This window comes from Sinocyclocheilus rhinocerous, unplaced genomic scaffold (genome assembly GCF_001515625.1).
Source record: "Sinocyclocheilus rhinocerous isolate Xijiao unplaced genomic scaffold, SAMN03320098_v1.1 scaffold1655, whole genome shotgun sequence".
In the NCBI taxonomy this organism is placed as follows: Eukaryota; Metazoa; Chordata; class Actinopteri; order Cypriniformes; family Cyprinidae; genus Sinocyclocheilus; species Sinocyclocheilus rhinocerous.
Genome location: NW_015655597.1, coordinates 1,282,233 through 1,298,764, shown reverse-complemented (window position 1 = coordinate 1,298,764; position 16,532 = coordinate 1,282,233). Strand labels below are relative to the sequence as shown.

Below are 16,532 nucleotides of genomic sequence, written 5' to 3'. Positions count from 1 at the left end.
AAAGAGTGAAAAATTTAAGGGGGTCTGAATACTTTCCGTACCCACTGTATATATATATATATATATATATATTTTATCCACAACCTGATACTTGTCTGTATTCTGGAGATGTTCACAGTTAGTGCTTTGGAATACGTTTTGGAATGGTTATCTCATGCATTAATTCACACAATCTTGCTGGCTGGCTTCTTCTGACCCCTTCCTCAACCAAACCCCAAATAGAGACAAACTTTCCAGTGCTTTTAAGCTTCAAAAATAAATCTGCAATGCTCAAAGCCAAAATATGTTGCTCAGCATGTCCCAGGCAAACATGGGAACAGCCATGCAGATGTTAAATTTGTACCAAAATGTAAACAAGAAACAAAAGCACAAGTCAAATACTGCTTTCCTGAAATACGTACACTTTAACCAAGAATGAATCATTTCATTATGCCCTTGAGGGATATTAAAAACCCTGCATAACATGAGTAAAACGACTGCACACATAAAATCAGTTCCTGAAGGCTGATCATTCACCCATAATACAGTCTGGAATGCTATACAATTGACAAAAACAACTGAGGCTGACCCATGATATGCTTCCCCAGAATCAAATAAACACCTTTGGGGCCTTGGAACTCCAGACTTTTATCAACAAGGCATTGTTACAGATGGCAGCTTTAAATGTTACACCTTTCATAATCCATCTTTTTGTGTTCAGTCTGCTTTCCTCTCAAGATTATACCATATTTTATACCATAACAAATATATTTCTCTAAAACAGTTTGAAGACGTAATGCTATAATGACTCTGGGGTCAGCCGAATTGTAACATAGATATCGGAATCCCTCAATATGACGACGTAAACACGCAAGCGCACTCACACAAACAGCTAGAAAACACAGAAACAGATGGCGCAATCCAAAATACAGCACAGTATTCCTCCACATAATAAATAGATTTATCAACAACCTGTTCATCGAAATTAAAAAATAAAATTTCATTGAGCGAATAAGTACACATTGCACAAAAGAAAGCATGACCAACATCCTGAAGGAGGAATCCACCAAATAAAACACACACACACAACACATTTGTTAAATACAGCAGTTCTGTCAAGAGCTTTGGGTCAGATGAACTGAAAGCACATGTATATACAGTGCCGATCAAAGAGGTGCCACTGTGACCCTCATGTGAACAAATACGCCCTCTTCACTCGAAATGTGCGTTTGAAAGCCTCGAGGACAGAGCTCTTCAGTGCACTTTTGATATGGCATGTATTTGCTGTAAATATAATCACAATTCAGAACTACTTAACATTTTTCCCCACTAGGAAGACATAATCACTATGAATATGTATAGAAGATATATTTCGACAAGCTAAGCACATTGGTCGTGCTACAGGATGCACGGGGGGTCTTTTGCATGAACACCCAGAAAAATAAGACCCATGATTTGAGTATGCAGTAAAGCATAGTGACTGTTACTGCTGCATGTGACACACTCTGAAACTAAACATAGGCAATAGAAACAGGTAAAAGATACATTCATAATGAGTTAAACAACAAAAAAAAGATATCTCTGGTCAAGCCCATTTTACAGATATGATGGCGTAGAACAAGTCAGACACAGCCAGGCATTTGAAATCTGTGCATTTGATAATAAGTTTTTGTTATTGTGTATTTGCATTGGGTTACAGAATAAAGGGACAGTTCACCAAAAAATGATCTCAAAAATAATTTACTCACTCTCATGTTGTTCCAAACCTGTTTGACGTTCTTTCTTCTGTGGAACATACAAGAACATATTTTGAAGAATGTTTCAACTGGTTTTGTCCATATAATGGAAGTCAATGGGGTCCAAAACAACCTATTTAGACCCCATTGAGTTCCATTGTATGGGGGAAAAAAATACATTTTCAAAATATCTTCTTTTGTGTTTAGACATGAGGGTAAGTAGAGGATGAAACTGAAATCGTAATGAGATATACAATTAAATATTTGTAAATGTTTTACATCTGATCATGTAGCTTAAAGCTGAATGATCTGCAGTCTAATGTGTAATATACTAAATCTGGCCACTGAAGTGTAAAATGTTTCACACAGATGTGTGTATATGCAGGTTAATACGCAAATGACAGGTTTTTTGCCTATTATTTTAAAAACTAAAAATATACTAACATACTGTGTTGATTTCCTCTTGGTTTCCCATCTACGTTGGGCTAAAAGAAACGGCCAGATCTATTTTGGACAAACTTTCAACACCACACTTTTATACAAACCATACACATATTATAGATACACAATAATATTTTCTTTGTAATTTACATACACTTTCTCCGCTGTATCATCTCTCTGTAAATTCATTTCTGGAAGGGATGTGGGCGTTTTTGATGCTGGTATTAGTCCTGGTTGGGATCGGAGGGGGGATCGTGGGAAATGTGGAAGTGGGAAGTGACGTCCAGTTGTTGTCCATGCCAAAGCCTGAGCTGGGGAAGCTGCTCTGAGGTTGTGGGAAGGGAAGGGATGAGGCTGCAGGTAAAAGCGGCGGGCCGGTCCCACCAGCAGATGGTGCCTTTCCTGAAATTAAGTCTGAATCATCATCGAATGTGACCCATTTTTGGTTTTGTTTGGCTGGGGCCGCTGCTGGAGCAGGAACTAAGGATTGATGTCTGGAGAACGATGGTGGAAGAGTTGAACTGTGAACCACAGCTGACATGGCCCTGCTGAGGCCCGGGCTGGCCTTCTGGGCCTGCTGCTGGGTGTAGAAATCGGGTATGAGCGATCGGCGTGGGGAGGACAATAGGTTGCCGGTGAAAGGGTTGGTGCTGCTGGGTCTGGGTTGGGCTTCTGCGAGATTGGGGGATGAACGGAGGGTCTCCTGGGATTTGCTGCGGCAGGGTACAGGTGGAAGCAGAAGACATGGAGTGCTGCTGGTGTCCGGAGCTGAGAATAGGGAGAGGGAGCTGGGTAATGTGGAGGAAGAAGAAGGGGAGGGGGTGGATGAGGAAGAGGAGCGAGGGAGGGAAGCGGAGAACGATGTGTTCTGGAAGAGGGACTGGGTGTTAAGCATGTCGAAGGGGTCTAGTTTCCATTGTGCTTCTCTTTGGACTCCATTCATGTCCTTGACCTGAGGAAAGAAAACACACAAAGTCTACATTATGAAATCAAACTTACAGCTTAAGGAGAAGCTACAACACAATGGAGTTGCAGAGTCAACATGAAATCAAATGAGATTTTATTAAATATATTGGGGGAAAATTATAACCTTTGTAACCTTCCTTAACCCTCCTAAGCTTTTTTAAAAAAATGGTCACACCTTGGCTGTTTGGACAATAAGAGTTTTTTTTTATTATTATTATTTCTTCTTCTTTTTATTATTTAATTTTTTTTAATGAAATTCTACTGAACTAACTTTCTTTTTAAGTAGTAACTTTTTAAGTAGTAACAAATAGTTTGGGGGATTTTAGGTTCATAAGCTGACAAATAACTGCCCCCTTTGGCTGTTGAGTTGAACCTCTTCTTTAAATAAATGGTATAACACTAATTTCCTCAAGCAGTAACAATAAAAAAAAAAAAAACATTTCTTTTGATTTTTTAGATTAAGCAATTCACCAAATTACTGAATGCACCTTTAAATATCCTCTTTCACTCACAAATATGTATAATTACAGATGTAAAAAGGGTTTGAAACATCATTTCATGTTGACTTTAAATTATAAAACAATGTGTTTATTACAAGTTGATAAAAAACACAATGACTTATTGGTTAAAACATAAATGGTGCAATGAGAGACCTTAAAATAAATCAAAATCAGAAAGATCTGAATCTTATTTATTAAACTGTCTAATGAAACAATGAAAACAGCATTATACAACATCAAAAACACAAATATAATTAGTGTACAAGTCTACTAGAGGTAAAGTAAAGCTATTTACTCATAAAATTACTTTCTCTTATTCAAGAAACACTGGAAACAAATATACCGCAGATTGAAAACAAACAATACCCACAACAAATACTGGATGACGCTTTCCTTGAACCCCCTGTTGGAACTACTTAATTAAACTCATAACCTGGGATTTTTTTCTCGAAATCGCAATATACAATAATGTCAAGGGGTTCAAGTTAAGCTTAACACTTTTCTGATACTCAAAATAAAAAAAGGTCAAATTAAAGATGGAAAGGGGAAAAACAACTCTAACATGGAGGATCCTATATGTATGAGCACTCCATACATTGTGACTACAGGCTATGGTGCCATGAAGGCAACGTAAAGACTAGAAATGACTTAATCCAGTACCTGTCAACCTGAGGATTGCTCCTGCTAGTAAAAGAGAGAAACACATGCATCAAGAAGAGCGAAACATGACTATAAGAACCACCTGGATAAAGTCGATATTACTAGGAAAGGAAAAAAAAAAAAAAAAGAGGAAGAGGCCCCTAAAGCTGGGTAATGACCCCAGGATGGGCTCTCTTTATCACAATTAAATGTTGGGCTTGTTATCAGAGTAAGAGGACTAACCTGAGATGTAGGAACAGAAGCAGACTCGGGTGGCAGTGCGTGAGAGGACCGGCTCCGGGGTGGAGGCTTAGGAGATGCCAGTCCGGGCTGAGGGGTGGCAGCGGCTCCAGTAGATGCTTGAGGAGCAGGCTGAGGCACCAGCGGGGCAGGGAAGGTGGGCTGCATTGGTGGAGGGAGCTGGGATTGTATGGGTGGAGGCAGTTGGACTTGGACTGGAGGCTGCATTGGTGACACAGACTGAGGCTGCATGGGTGATGTCATCTGAGGCCTCATGGGACCTGGCAGTGGACCTGACGCACAGACACACAGCATTATTACATGGCAAAAAAAGTTGTTAAAATGGTAAAATATATGTATAAATCTGGTATAAAATATATATAAAGTTTTAAAAAGTTTAATTTTAATAAATTAATAAAAAATATTAATAAAAGAATACAGTATCAATAATAAGTAATTTAATTACTATTATTATCAATAATAATTATTATTACTATCATTTTAATAATTTTAAGTTATTTAGGTAATTCAGCAACTACTGAATGTACTTTTAAATATCTTGTTTCAGTCAGAAATATGTATTATTATAAAAAGGGTTAAAAACATATTTTTAAACAACGTATTTGTTACAAGTTTTGATCAAATTCACAATGAATTAGTGGTTAAAGCATCAACGGTCTAATGACAGACCGGGGTTATTACAGTTATCTAAAACTAAAACTGAAACTAAAATTAAAAACATTAAAAAATAATTTTCATTACTTGGAAAAAAAACAAAAAAAAGTTAACCGAAATAAAATAAAATAAAAAAACTGTTTATTTCAGCAAGTTGCCAAGGCATAATTTCTCCTTTTAATTTATTTTAGATTGATGTACTAAAATAACTAAAACTATCTATATAGGCATATAAAACAAAAACTACTAAGATGACAAAAACTAAAACTTTAAACTTAAAATGAAAACGGAAAATATAAAAATAAAAACTTGTTAATAAAAACTATAATAGTAAATTATAAAACTATAATAGTATAATAGTAAAAATACTCTGACAGAAAAATCGAAATATGAAAAATCTGAATCCTGTTTATTAAAATGTTATAAAATGCAATAAAATAGAAAAAAAAAAAATATTGAAGAAAAATGAATAAATCATTAGAAGTGTTTAACAAACCCAGAGGCAGTTCAGACGGTTTGCTTTGGGGTTCAGGAACGGGTCTTGGTGCTCCGGGGTGATTATCAGGTGAGGGTCGTGGTGCCCCAGGATGCACCTCTGCTATAGGTCTGGGGGCCCCAGGATGAGCAGGAGGAGGAGGTCTAGCCTGAGGAGGGACGCTGATGACTCCTGCTCGAGGTGGGATCTAAAACAGAAACCATAATATTTACACTGTATTTTAATTAATTAATAAAAATAAAAAAAATCTCATTAAGCCTACCCACCGGCTGCGAGGCGCCTCCAGCGGCTGATCCGGTGGCTTGACCTCGACCTGAAAAACAGCCGATGAAAATAATCAAACATTCAGTAATATTTATAAGAAATACGTTTGTAAAAATATCAGAAAACCTATTTTATTAACTTCAGTCAATTTGGCACAATTTCTACAAATGTGATAATAACAGAACAATACTTTACACAATAAATTTAATCAGATGCTTTAAAAGTAAGTCTGGAAAATATCAGATCAGTGCTCCTGTCAAGAATGTAGCTCTATTTTGTGTTGAAACTAGCCTGGGGTTACAATATTCTGGCATGAGGAAGGCCCAGATATGTCTGTCAATGAAATCTTCTGTCAGTTACAGATAGTTGATGTTATTTTGGAGGGCTGATGAGCGAAGGCAGTGTGTAAGAACTCACCAGCTGCATCTGCACGTGCTAATGCTGGGCTTTTTTGTCCTTTTGTCAGCATGAGGGAAAAATTATTCAAAAAATGTAAAATAATTGTCTGTTTTGTAGCACGTTACAGTCTTTAGCTAGAGAGAAAATATATCTGACCCAACAGACTCCTTACCTGATATAGAGATCATTTCTATCATTCTCTATTCAATTACAAAAACTACTTCGCCTAATTCAACCCATCACTTCACAATGAAACACTAAGCCAAAATCACTGGAATACCTGAGACTTCATGCACTGCATCATGGCAAGATGGTTGACCTGAACACCCCTGCCCCATCTAAATTAGTCTATTTCTGTTAGCAAGTGCAGGAGGTCTAAAATCGAAAATCGAAATCTAAAATCGAAATCTTTTCAGAAATTACCTTCATAATCAATCAGATCAAACTCTAGATTGAGAGGCTCAGCAAAGCCTTCGAAAGAAAATTCAAAATGTTTCCAAAAAATTACATAAACCAAAATCGGTAATAAAAAGCAAAATCCACATGGCAAAAAGGCAAACTTACAATGAGGCTCAGGAAAAGCATGAAGAAACACAACCAAAGAGAGCACAGAACTGCATCGTTGTGCATTACATCTAAAAAAAGTCAGCCAGACATTTTTCTCTATGCCAACCTAATATCAGGTGCAACTAACCAAGTCAATAAACACTAAACAGCATTAAGTCAATAATCAACTGCTAATACACAGTACTGGTTCATGTACAGCGTTACCTGCTGAATCTTTCCTAACAGGTGTGGGACTTCTGCCTCCTTTATAAACCACAGGACAGTGTGAAATAAATTAAATGTGAATTAAATAAAAAATAAAATAATTGAAAACATAGCATCTAATGTAGTGGGTGTTTCAATCTTAGATAAAACTCATGACTTTTGGAGTTTGACTTCTTGTGAGAACAGATCTTTTATGACCAAAAATCTGTCATGCCTGTGTAAACATTTACAAAGAATTCACAGCTGTACCTGAGGGTGGTGGTGGGCGCTGTGGAGGTGCAGGTCGGGCTGGTGGGGCGTTGGGGCGTGGAGGAGGGGGGCGTTTTGGCTCTAGTCCCTGTGAAGAGGAAGCTCCAGCTGGCTGACCATCAACAGGAGAACCTGAGAAAAGAGAGAGGAAAAAAACATTCTATTACAACAAATGACCTGTCATATCAACAGCCTGAGGGATTTAGCTCAGCTCACAGCACTGCAAACCACACTGAAGCCTTAACACACACACACAAACACACACTCTCTATAAGAGCTCAGGAACCACTGAAGCACATCGGCAACACCTCTGCAAACAGCACTCTTTACCTGCCAGTTCCCTTCTAATGGATGCTGGGCTTAATCCTCCTTTTTGCAGTGTAAAAACAAAGGGAAATGAATGTACTGTAATTTTGTATGTTGCAGAGTATAATGACAAATGAACATTTTTGCACAACTCTATAAATTTAAATCTACTATTTATGCAAGTGAATTAATTATTAAAATAATAGTTTATGTTCTTGAAAGTAGACAACCTAAAATAATTATTTTGTGTTAATATATTATAAATTGTAATTTATTCCTGTGATGGCAAAGCTGATTTTTTTTAGTCGCCATTACTCCAGTCTTCAGTGTCACATGATCCTTCTAATATGCTGATTGGGTGCTCAAAGAAACATTTTTTATTATTATCAATGTTGATTATCAATATTTTTTATGGAAACCATGATTCTTTGGTGAATAGAAAGTTCAAAAGAAAACCATTTATTTGAAATACAAATCTTTTGTAACATTATAAATGTCGTTATTAATTTCTGTCAAAATATTTAAATCTCACTGAACCCAAACTTTTGAACATTTATATGTGAATTATAGAAAAAGACAAAGCTAAAAATTTATATAAATCCATAAGAGTTTGTCCATGTTGAGTAGAGTCAAATACTAGCACTACCCTGTGGTGGTCCAGCTGTGCGTGGAGGGGCTCTGCTGGGCCGGATGGGGGCCGCAGGTTCTCCGTGGGTAGGAGAGGGGCAGGGGCTGGTGCATGGCGATGTGGCAGGGGAAGCGCCCAGATCCATGCCTGCTCCAGGTTGCAGGTGCTGGGGTAAAATATCCTCAACCTCCTCATCCACATCACCTGTCAACACAGCAATAACAATGCAACTCCATACTGCCCCAGAGTTCCACAGGTTCCTGTTGCATTTTGGTACCATGTAACCCAAACAGGTGCCACACCTTCCATGTCATACTCTTCTCCCATGTCAGAGTTTTCTGCCAGCAGGGTAGAGCTGATGGATGTTGGGATGCTACCGCAGATTCTCTCCACACTCATTTCCTCCTCTAGACTCTTTATCCAACCTGGACTCCTCAGACGAATGTCTATGGTCTTACCATTCACCTGCATGCAAACACAAAGAGGGATGGTAAAAAAAAAAGGGTCAATTTTAGGGTGCCATGCAATAAATATGTGCATGTGAATTTTCATATGGTCAATATATAAAATTGAATCTTAAATACAGTCTCTTACAGTAGAGCCACTCAAAGATAGAGCTGCCAGAGCAGAGTATCCCTCCAAAAATGTCACCCACATTTTCTCTTCAACAAACCTGTTCAGCAGAAAAAAAATATTTATAATTTTTGTATGTATATGTTTTTGAAAGAATATTACAGTCACCAAGGTTGCGGTTATTTAAAAAAAAAAAAAAGTAAAAACAGTAATATTGTGAAGCATTACTACAATTTAAAATGACTATTTGCTATTTTAATATATATTAAAATGTAATTAATTCCTGTGATGCCAAAGCTGAATTTTCAGCATCATTACTCCAGTCTTAAGTGTCACATGATCCTTCAGAAATCATTCTAAAATGCCGATTTGTGCTTAAGAAACATTTCTTATCAATTCTGAAAACAGTTTAATGCTTAATGTAGTGGAAATTTTTATTTGTAGGACTCTTTGATGAATGAAAAGTTTAAAAGAACAGGATTTATTTGGAATAGAAATGTTTTGTAAAATTATAAATGTCTTCACTGTCATTTTTGAATGAAATTTTTATTAAATATAATTGGAATTAAATTATATATAAAAAATAGCCAGTACCTGATAAGAATAACCTCGCCAAAATTTGCAAACTTGTCCAACAGGTCGTCAATCAGTGCATCATCAAAGTAGTCATCGGGACCAGATGTGCAGAGAGAGACAAGGATGGTGCCATCTGGTGGACCCTGCAGGGCGATCACTTCCTTATACACCTGATGTCTGGCCTCTGGATCCACCTCAAGTATGTCCATATCCATGATAGCCACCACAGGCCTGCAAGAAATAAATGTTAAGGGTACAAGAACAGAGATTCCTAGCCTTAAAGCACCTGTGGCCCACACAAACAAACTCAAAATTTAAAAAATGACTTGACATATTAATAGACTAGTTGCACAAGATGACATCGGTTAGTTTTGGTGACGCGAGAGTGGGTATTCTTATTTCCGGTCTCTGCGACGTTCGCATTTACTGTAAGGGGAAACTCATACGAAACTTGGCTAAATAGATATAATTAACATTTTCAAATTAAATAGCGGATAGCGGTATATCAAAGACAAGAGAAAACTTCCTCCTCACATTGCATTACGTTACCTCTGTGTGGACATTCATCAAGATATAACGCGGAGATTCCTTCATTCTTTCTTCTGTTGATTAACTTATGCGGTTCAGCGTCAGTGGTTAGTCAAAATCCACGGGGATCTTCATTCAAACACAAACCACTCAAATGTGCAAATCTGTACATTTTCGGAGAACTGAATTTGTTCTGATGCTGGGGACATGATCTGTACATTCTCCAGAACAACTCCAGCCTATCTATAAGATCTGAGATCAGAAGGTTTGCGACTGTCAAACGAGATGCTCAGAGATTTCAATCTGCATTATGGACTCGATGTATGTTTTATTAACTTTATTTGGTAACACTATTTATAACTGTATCTGTACAATTTAACAATTATTGTAGTTTTGCATTTATTAAAAGATCCGTGTTTGAATTTCCCTGTGTGTTTTTATTAATATTATCTGTTTTGTGCAAATGAGTTTAAGAGCATCTGTTGCATGAATGATAACGATCTGTCTGGTGTCTATAAGCAGCCACATACAATATATTTTTATGAATCGTCTGCATTAATTAGGCTACCTAAAATAAAACCTTTAAATTTGTAGTTATATTTATTAGGATTATCTTTTTACAGCCTGTGTTTTCATCTGTAAAAATGACTAATGCAAAGATATCTGTGTAAATGTAAAATGTTAAAATATGTTGTGAAATTGTTGATGGAACAAATTGATGTGCAGAATTGAGAAATGTATATTTATGAAGATTAATTGCAGGCCATGTATCACAAGGCAATGTATTTCAGTTCAAATGTTATACAAAAAGTCAATTTAATACCAACATTTTTCGAGAAATAATATATTTATGGATGGGTATGTAATGTTTACTTGTTTTTATCGGCTAATATAGTCTAAAGTTATGTTTTGATTGTTTTAAGATGTTTTACTTTTTAAAATTGGTTTAGTTATTTAGCCTATTTGTGCGTTTACAATAATTTGTACATTTACATAATTGCTAAGGAAACAAGACATTGTGTATGTATACGCACCATGAGTTCAAGGCAACTTTCATTTCGTGAACAGTATGGATTAGATTTCATTAATTCACCTGACCCAAACATACGCAAGTTTCAAATGCCACTGGCTCAATTAACATATATAGTATAGTATTTAAGTGATATTATAAATCCTGTAAACATATATAGAAGGTAAGATTCAGGTTTTTCCGGCTCTCTGCACTGACGTTTAGGAAAAATGGAAGTATCTTTACTAGGGTTGCAAAAAGGTGGAAAATTTCCAGTAAATTTAGGAAACTTTCCAGTATTTTTTGGAATATTCCAGGGATTTTTGGAAAGTTTCCACCCCTTTGCAACCCTAATCTTTACCCATTCTTGCTGATCGGAAATCCAACACTGCCCACTGACAGCCTCCTGCAGTACCTCTGAGGGCCACTGGAGTGCAATAAAACATTGCTGATGTAAAATTGAAAGGATGTGTTCATTCCAGTGCTCATTTTGACAGCAAATTTTGATTTAGTTTTAGTCATAGTCTTTTGACTAAAATGCCATTTAGTTTTAGTCATATTTTAGTAATCTGAATTGTTTTTGGGTTTAGTCTAGTTTTAGTCGACTATCATACGATTTTAGTCGACTAAATCTACAGTAAATTTAGTCGGCTAAAATCTAATGGGTTTAGTTACAGTGCATTTATTAAGCATTTCTCAAAAATTTCCAAACTCATTATATAGGTTTGATATTAAGGTTTAATCATGATAGACACCGATTTAACTGCGGTCACACAACATGCCACACAAAAACCACTTCTAATACAGAACAAGATCATGGTCTTCTTTTTAATGAAATACCAATGGTTATATAGGCTAATTATGCATTCTTTATAGCAACTTGTTTACCATATTCTTCATTCTTTCAAGCAGACATATTTATTTCTATAATAGCAACTAAATTAGGCTGCTGTCCCTTTAAAACCGAATGCACAGCTGCAATGGATGCAATGTACTGACACACGTTCTCCCTACTGTTAATGTTCACTTAAGATGTAATCAACTGTGTTTACGTGAATACTCATCAAAACGGACAATTCAACATCATTTTGTGTGTAATTCTCCGTTCATGCAACGCGAAAGAGTACTCGCGTGCTGTGAGATGCGCTTTCTGTATGTGTATACTTCAGTGTCTGCGCTCTGAAAACTGGACCGAACAGAGTTCTCTCTTGCGTCGTCAGATTTATCCATATGTCTGCTCTTCTCTTGCTCCCACATATTGACATTTTTGAACGTTTTAGGAGACGTGCAGCAAGTGTATGTTATCTTATGTCCCGCCGGTTAATATAATTCTCACCAGTTTTATCAAAAGTCCAATTTCCTCTCTTCCACAACACACGGTCAGTCCAGGCTGGTGTGCGGCACTTTTCACTGGTGTCGTAGTCCTCCGAAAACAGGTCATATTTGTAAGTGGGGGCAAAATCCAGCTTCCCTTCAATAAAGCCCCTAAAAATCTGAAATATTAATAAAATTAAAAAATTGTTTAAAAGAGTGACAAAATAAATAAATAAATAATTCCACTGATATAGTTGTTTTTTCCTAATATACCTGTCCAGCATTCTTCTGCTCCAGCAGTTGATCTCCAGCATTCAGTGCATCCCAATTCTGCTGTCTGATCAGTTCCTTTGTCTCTTCATTAGGAATATTTATTCGGTAGTTGAAGTCTCCACACCAGAATACATAATCATGGGAGTACAGGAGACGGCCCTAAATAAATAAATAAAAATAAATAAATAAATCTTATTATTTAATATTAATAATAATATTTCAGATTTTTTATTTATTTACATAATATAAAATAATAAATATAAATACTATATATTAATATGTATTATTACATACTTAATATTATTAATAATAAAAAATATAAATACTATATTACATCTAACATTTATTATAATGTATTTAAATAATATTAAACTGTCATAAGCAGTAATAAATAACAATAATTAAAAGAAGAAGGTGTTCATAAATGGATCAGAAGTAACAGATTTTTTTTACATCATAAATGAATTACCATGGGGAAGGACAGTTTGCGTGCAATTTCATTGTAGTCGTCGTTCCTCTCTTTGACCTGTGATTGGCCGGCAGCAAAGTGAGAGCACACAAAGCAGATGCTGGTGGTGTGGAAGAGCATGCGAATAGCCACACCCCCTTTATTACCAGTGGCTCCACCCATTCCAGTCTTCACTGTGTCCACAGCAACGTCCCTATGTGAGGAAAACACACAATATGAGATCTCAGAATAATTTCTAATCCTTTTGAATATCTGAAATCACACTGATTTGTCAATCACAAAAAGAAAGCAAATGTGAGTGAGAATACCTGATGAATTGTGCGTGCTGGGGGCGTATGAAGACGAAAAGACACACACCCACCAGCTGCTCTGAGGCCAGCAGCACGTATTTGTGCTCTCGTGAGATGTTCTTCTGCAGTTCTGCAGCCCACAGCTTCTGATTAGTAGTGCTACCAAGGAGGAAAGAGAAGTTAAATAGTTATACTCACAGGAACGAGAGCATGGAAAAAATATTTAACCTCAAATACTGATTGAAAGAAAAGTGAATTGGGTTGCACATCACAACTACTGGCACTGACCAAAGGAAGTTTTGCTTCTGCTTACTATTTAACTACAACCAGTAAACTTTAAAATCTCTAACGTCAAGTTAGTTCTTACCTTGCGCTGACGATATTTCCAGCATTCAGCTCTACCATTTCCTCAAAGCCAATAGCAAAGATGTCCACTGGGTTAGATTTTCCATCTGCATGACAAAACGTTGATCTTGGACTCTGATATATGAAGCCACTTAAGTATTTGCACTAGTTTTATTAGTCACTGACCGATATTAAAACAAAGCAACCTCATTTCCTTTCAAAGTATCATTTGCATTGACTTTGCATCAACACATACCCTGGAATTCTGGGTGGCCGGCCTTCTTAGGGGCATCCAGGAGCCAGTCATTGAGCGTGTGGTTACGAAATGCAATACTGCGGAACTGCTTGCCCCCGTTCACGTTCCATGTACCCACACACACTCTGATCTTCTTGGGACGCGTGTACTTGAAGTGGTTCTGACACATGCCCAGAAGCACTCTGGGAGAGGCTAAAAACAGAAAGGGTGAGACATTTATAAAAAACCTACATTCAAATGATCAATGATAATATGAAATAATATCTTGAACATTAAACTAATGGCCAGAGTACACAAAAAGAAAATGCAGAGCATATGACATCGACCAAACCACTGAGACACACCAATCGGATGAAATTCTGTCCTTGAAAGTTGGACAATAAGATATGATGCATTAAAACAAGACTACACAGCAAATTAAAAGGATGATAAAAAAGAAAAAACACACTGTACAATGTCAGAGGCGCCAAAATAAACAGTGAGTTTATGAAACAGGGAGCCATAAACATTTATGGATTTATGGCTGGTATGTGTATACTGTACCTGACTGTAAAATGGGCTCAGAGACTGACATTGTAAGCATTAAGGAGAAAAAGAAAGAAAAAAGGGAGGGGGAAGAGAGAGAGAGGTTAAAGTTAGCCGTTAGACAGATAACAGCATTAGTCCTCTGGTTCAACACTAATCTCACACCCAAAGCAGCCGGGATTCATAGATTAGCACGCTAACATAAGGAAATGCATTCAGATCCAGAACCACAGGATGAAATCAGTCCACTACAGCAGACTGATCCCATAAAAACCGTGACCACAAACACAAGATACCAGTATAAGTCAGTATAGTTTAATATGCATTTGCCAGGCATTTTATATGTATTCCTTCATGGGCAATGTATTTACAATATATTTATATTATGAAAATATTTACATTATAATTAATTCCATTATTAATATAATTATAATATATTTATATTTGATTTTCTTAATATTATAATTGTCCTGGTTTATTTCTGACTCTGGATTGTGGTGTTGTAAATCATACCGTACAGGCTGCTGGTTGTGAGGAGGGCTCGTGCCTTGTCTGCCAGGTCACTGTTCAAGGTGCTGCCCAGTCTCAGGATGTCAATGGCTTCCTGTTTAGAGCTGTCAAAGAAGTTGTTCTGAATGGTTCTGGTGACTGAGCGAGCTCCGTCTTTTAGCTTTCCACCCTACAGAAAGAAAAAAACAAAATAAAACAAAACAAAACAGTTAATCTAAAATAGTTATGGTCTGGAACATCAAAACTATATATATAAAAAAAAAAAACTAAACTCACAAAACATTCATGTATTCAAAGGGACATGACAGCAATACTAATATTTCTTTGCAGTTAGCTAGATGAGGCTTGGTGTTTGAGGCCTAGCTGAGAGAGGGTTACAGGCTTTTATAACAGTCTGTAAAGAGGCCTAATTAAAGTTGAGAGCACTGCCAGTTACAGTAATGTCTACTAACATAAAAGAACCAACACAAGACAGCAGACTAAGATAAATACAGCATCACAACTCAAATCAACATAACATCAACACAACTAACTACGGTCAACTTACCACACAGGCAGAGGAACAGCCAGAGGAAAGCAAGGAAAAACAGCAGATACACGAGTTAAGACAATCGTTAACTTACTGGGTGGAGATGGCACAGAAACGCCCATTTTCAGCTCTCTGCTGCTCTTTTTGCGCTTTATTGTTTGTATGTGTTTTACAAGCCGACACGTACCTTAGCCTTGCCATCCAGGGCACCAGTGCCTGCGTAGATCTTGCTGACCGAGTCTCCATTGGTGGACCACATGGAGCGGAAAACCTCCTGAAAGCGTGCCACCAGCTGAGGCTTCTCAGTCAGACCCATGTCTTCCAACTGTTTTGGAAGCATCTGAACAACAGAGATATTTCACACGAGAGGTATTAAAAAAAAAACCTTCCAAATATGTTATACTGTAGTAAGAAAACAGAACTGTGTTACAAACACACCTCAAGTGCAATGAAGGCCTGGACGCTGTTTGTTCGGTCCAAGCAGTCTAGACAATTGGAACGAATGGTCCCAGTTTGACATCTGTGGTGAACAAAATAGTGGGAGACAATTTCATGAACTAGTTTTGGTCACTTTGTGATAATCAGCATAAGCCAACTACTTTTTAAATGTAAGGATTTAAAAGATTTAAATTAAAATGTAAATTGTTCATAATTTTAATTTTCACAATTTTGTACATCTTAATTGCATAAATAAACTTTGTCCGTCTTCATTTCAGGCTGCAAAGCAACAAAATGTGATTATCTTAAAGGGGGGTTATTCTTTTCTATACCCACTGTGTGTGTGTGTGTGTGTGTGTGTGTGTGTGTATTTAAATTATTGAACAACACATTTACATATTCACAGTTGTCTGATGATGGTTGATGGTCTGCAGGTAAATACATTTTTTTATTTATTTACTTTTTAAAAAAAATGTATTTTGATCGTTTTCACTTTAAAATGATATATTTAAAATAATTATTACTATTATGTTAACTCACAAAACCCCCTGTAGTTCTCTCAAATAGCTGTTTGGGAAGCCCTTTATTATGTCATATTATACCATATC

At 36.7% G+C, this 16,532-nt stretch overlaps 1 protein-coding gene across 1 annotated transcript in view; it reads right to left on the bottom strand.

Moving 5' to 3' along the window:
- Positions 1 to 1,788: 1,788 nt before the first annotated feature.
- The window catches only part of LOC107718780 (synaptojanin-1-like), a 27,252-nt gene continuing 12,508 nt past the window's right edge, over positions 1,789 to 16,532 (bottom strand). Inside the window, exons 8-31 of the mRNA XM_016526007.1 lie at positions 15,925 to 16,006; positions 15,674 to 15,826; positions 14,961 to 15,126; positions 14,466 to 14,489; positions 13,923 to 14,114; positions 13,689 to 13,773; positions 13,340 to 13,480; positions 13,032 to 13,224; positions 12,563 to 12,721; positions 12,312 to 12,468; positions 9,866 to 9,893; positions 9,457 to 9,744; positions 8,884 to 8,962; positions 8,592 to 8,754; positions 8,308 to 8,493; positions 7,686 to 7,724; positions 7,356 to 7,487; positions 7,107 to 7,145; positions 6,759 to 6,806; positions 6,354 to 6,392; positions 5,939 to 5,985; positions 5,673 to 5,859; positions 4,505 to 4,794; positions 1,789 to 3,108 (exon numbers count right to left, since the gene is read on the bottom strand). Of these exons, the coding sequence (XP_016381493.1) occupies positions 2,326 to 3,108; positions 4,505 to 4,794; positions 5,673 to 5,859; positions 5,939 to 5,985; positions 6,354 to 6,392; positions 6,759 to 6,806; positions 7,107 to 7,145; positions 7,356 to 7,487; positions 7,686 to 7,724; positions 8,308 to 8,493; positions 8,592 to 8,754; positions 8,884 to 8,962; positions 9,457 to 9,744; positions 9,866 to 9,893; positions 12,312 to 12,468; positions 12,563 to 12,721; positions 13,032 to 13,224; positions 13,340 to 13,480; positions 13,689 to 13,773; positions 13,923 to 14,114; positions 14,466 to 14,489; positions 14,961 to 15,126; positions 15,674 to 15,826; positions 15,925 to 16,006 (3,700 nt within the window). The 3' untranslated portion in view covers positions 1,789 to 2,325. The remainder of the gene's footprint in view (positions 3,109 to 4,504; positions 4,795 to 5,672; positions 5,860 to 5,938; positions 5,986 to 6,353; positions 6,393 to 6,758; positions 6,807 to 7,106; positions 7,146 to 7,355; positions 7,488 to 7,685; positions 7,725 to 8,307; positions 8,494 to 8,591; positions 8,755 to 8,883; positions 8,963 to 9,456; positions 9,745 to 9,865; positions 9,894 to 12,311; positions 12,469 to 12,562; positions 12,722 to 13,031; positions 13,225 to 13,339; positions 13,481 to 13,688; positions 13,774 to 13,922; positions 14,115 to 14,465; positions 14,490 to 14,960; positions 15,127 to 15,673; positions 15,827 to 15,924; positions 16,007 to 16,532) is intronic.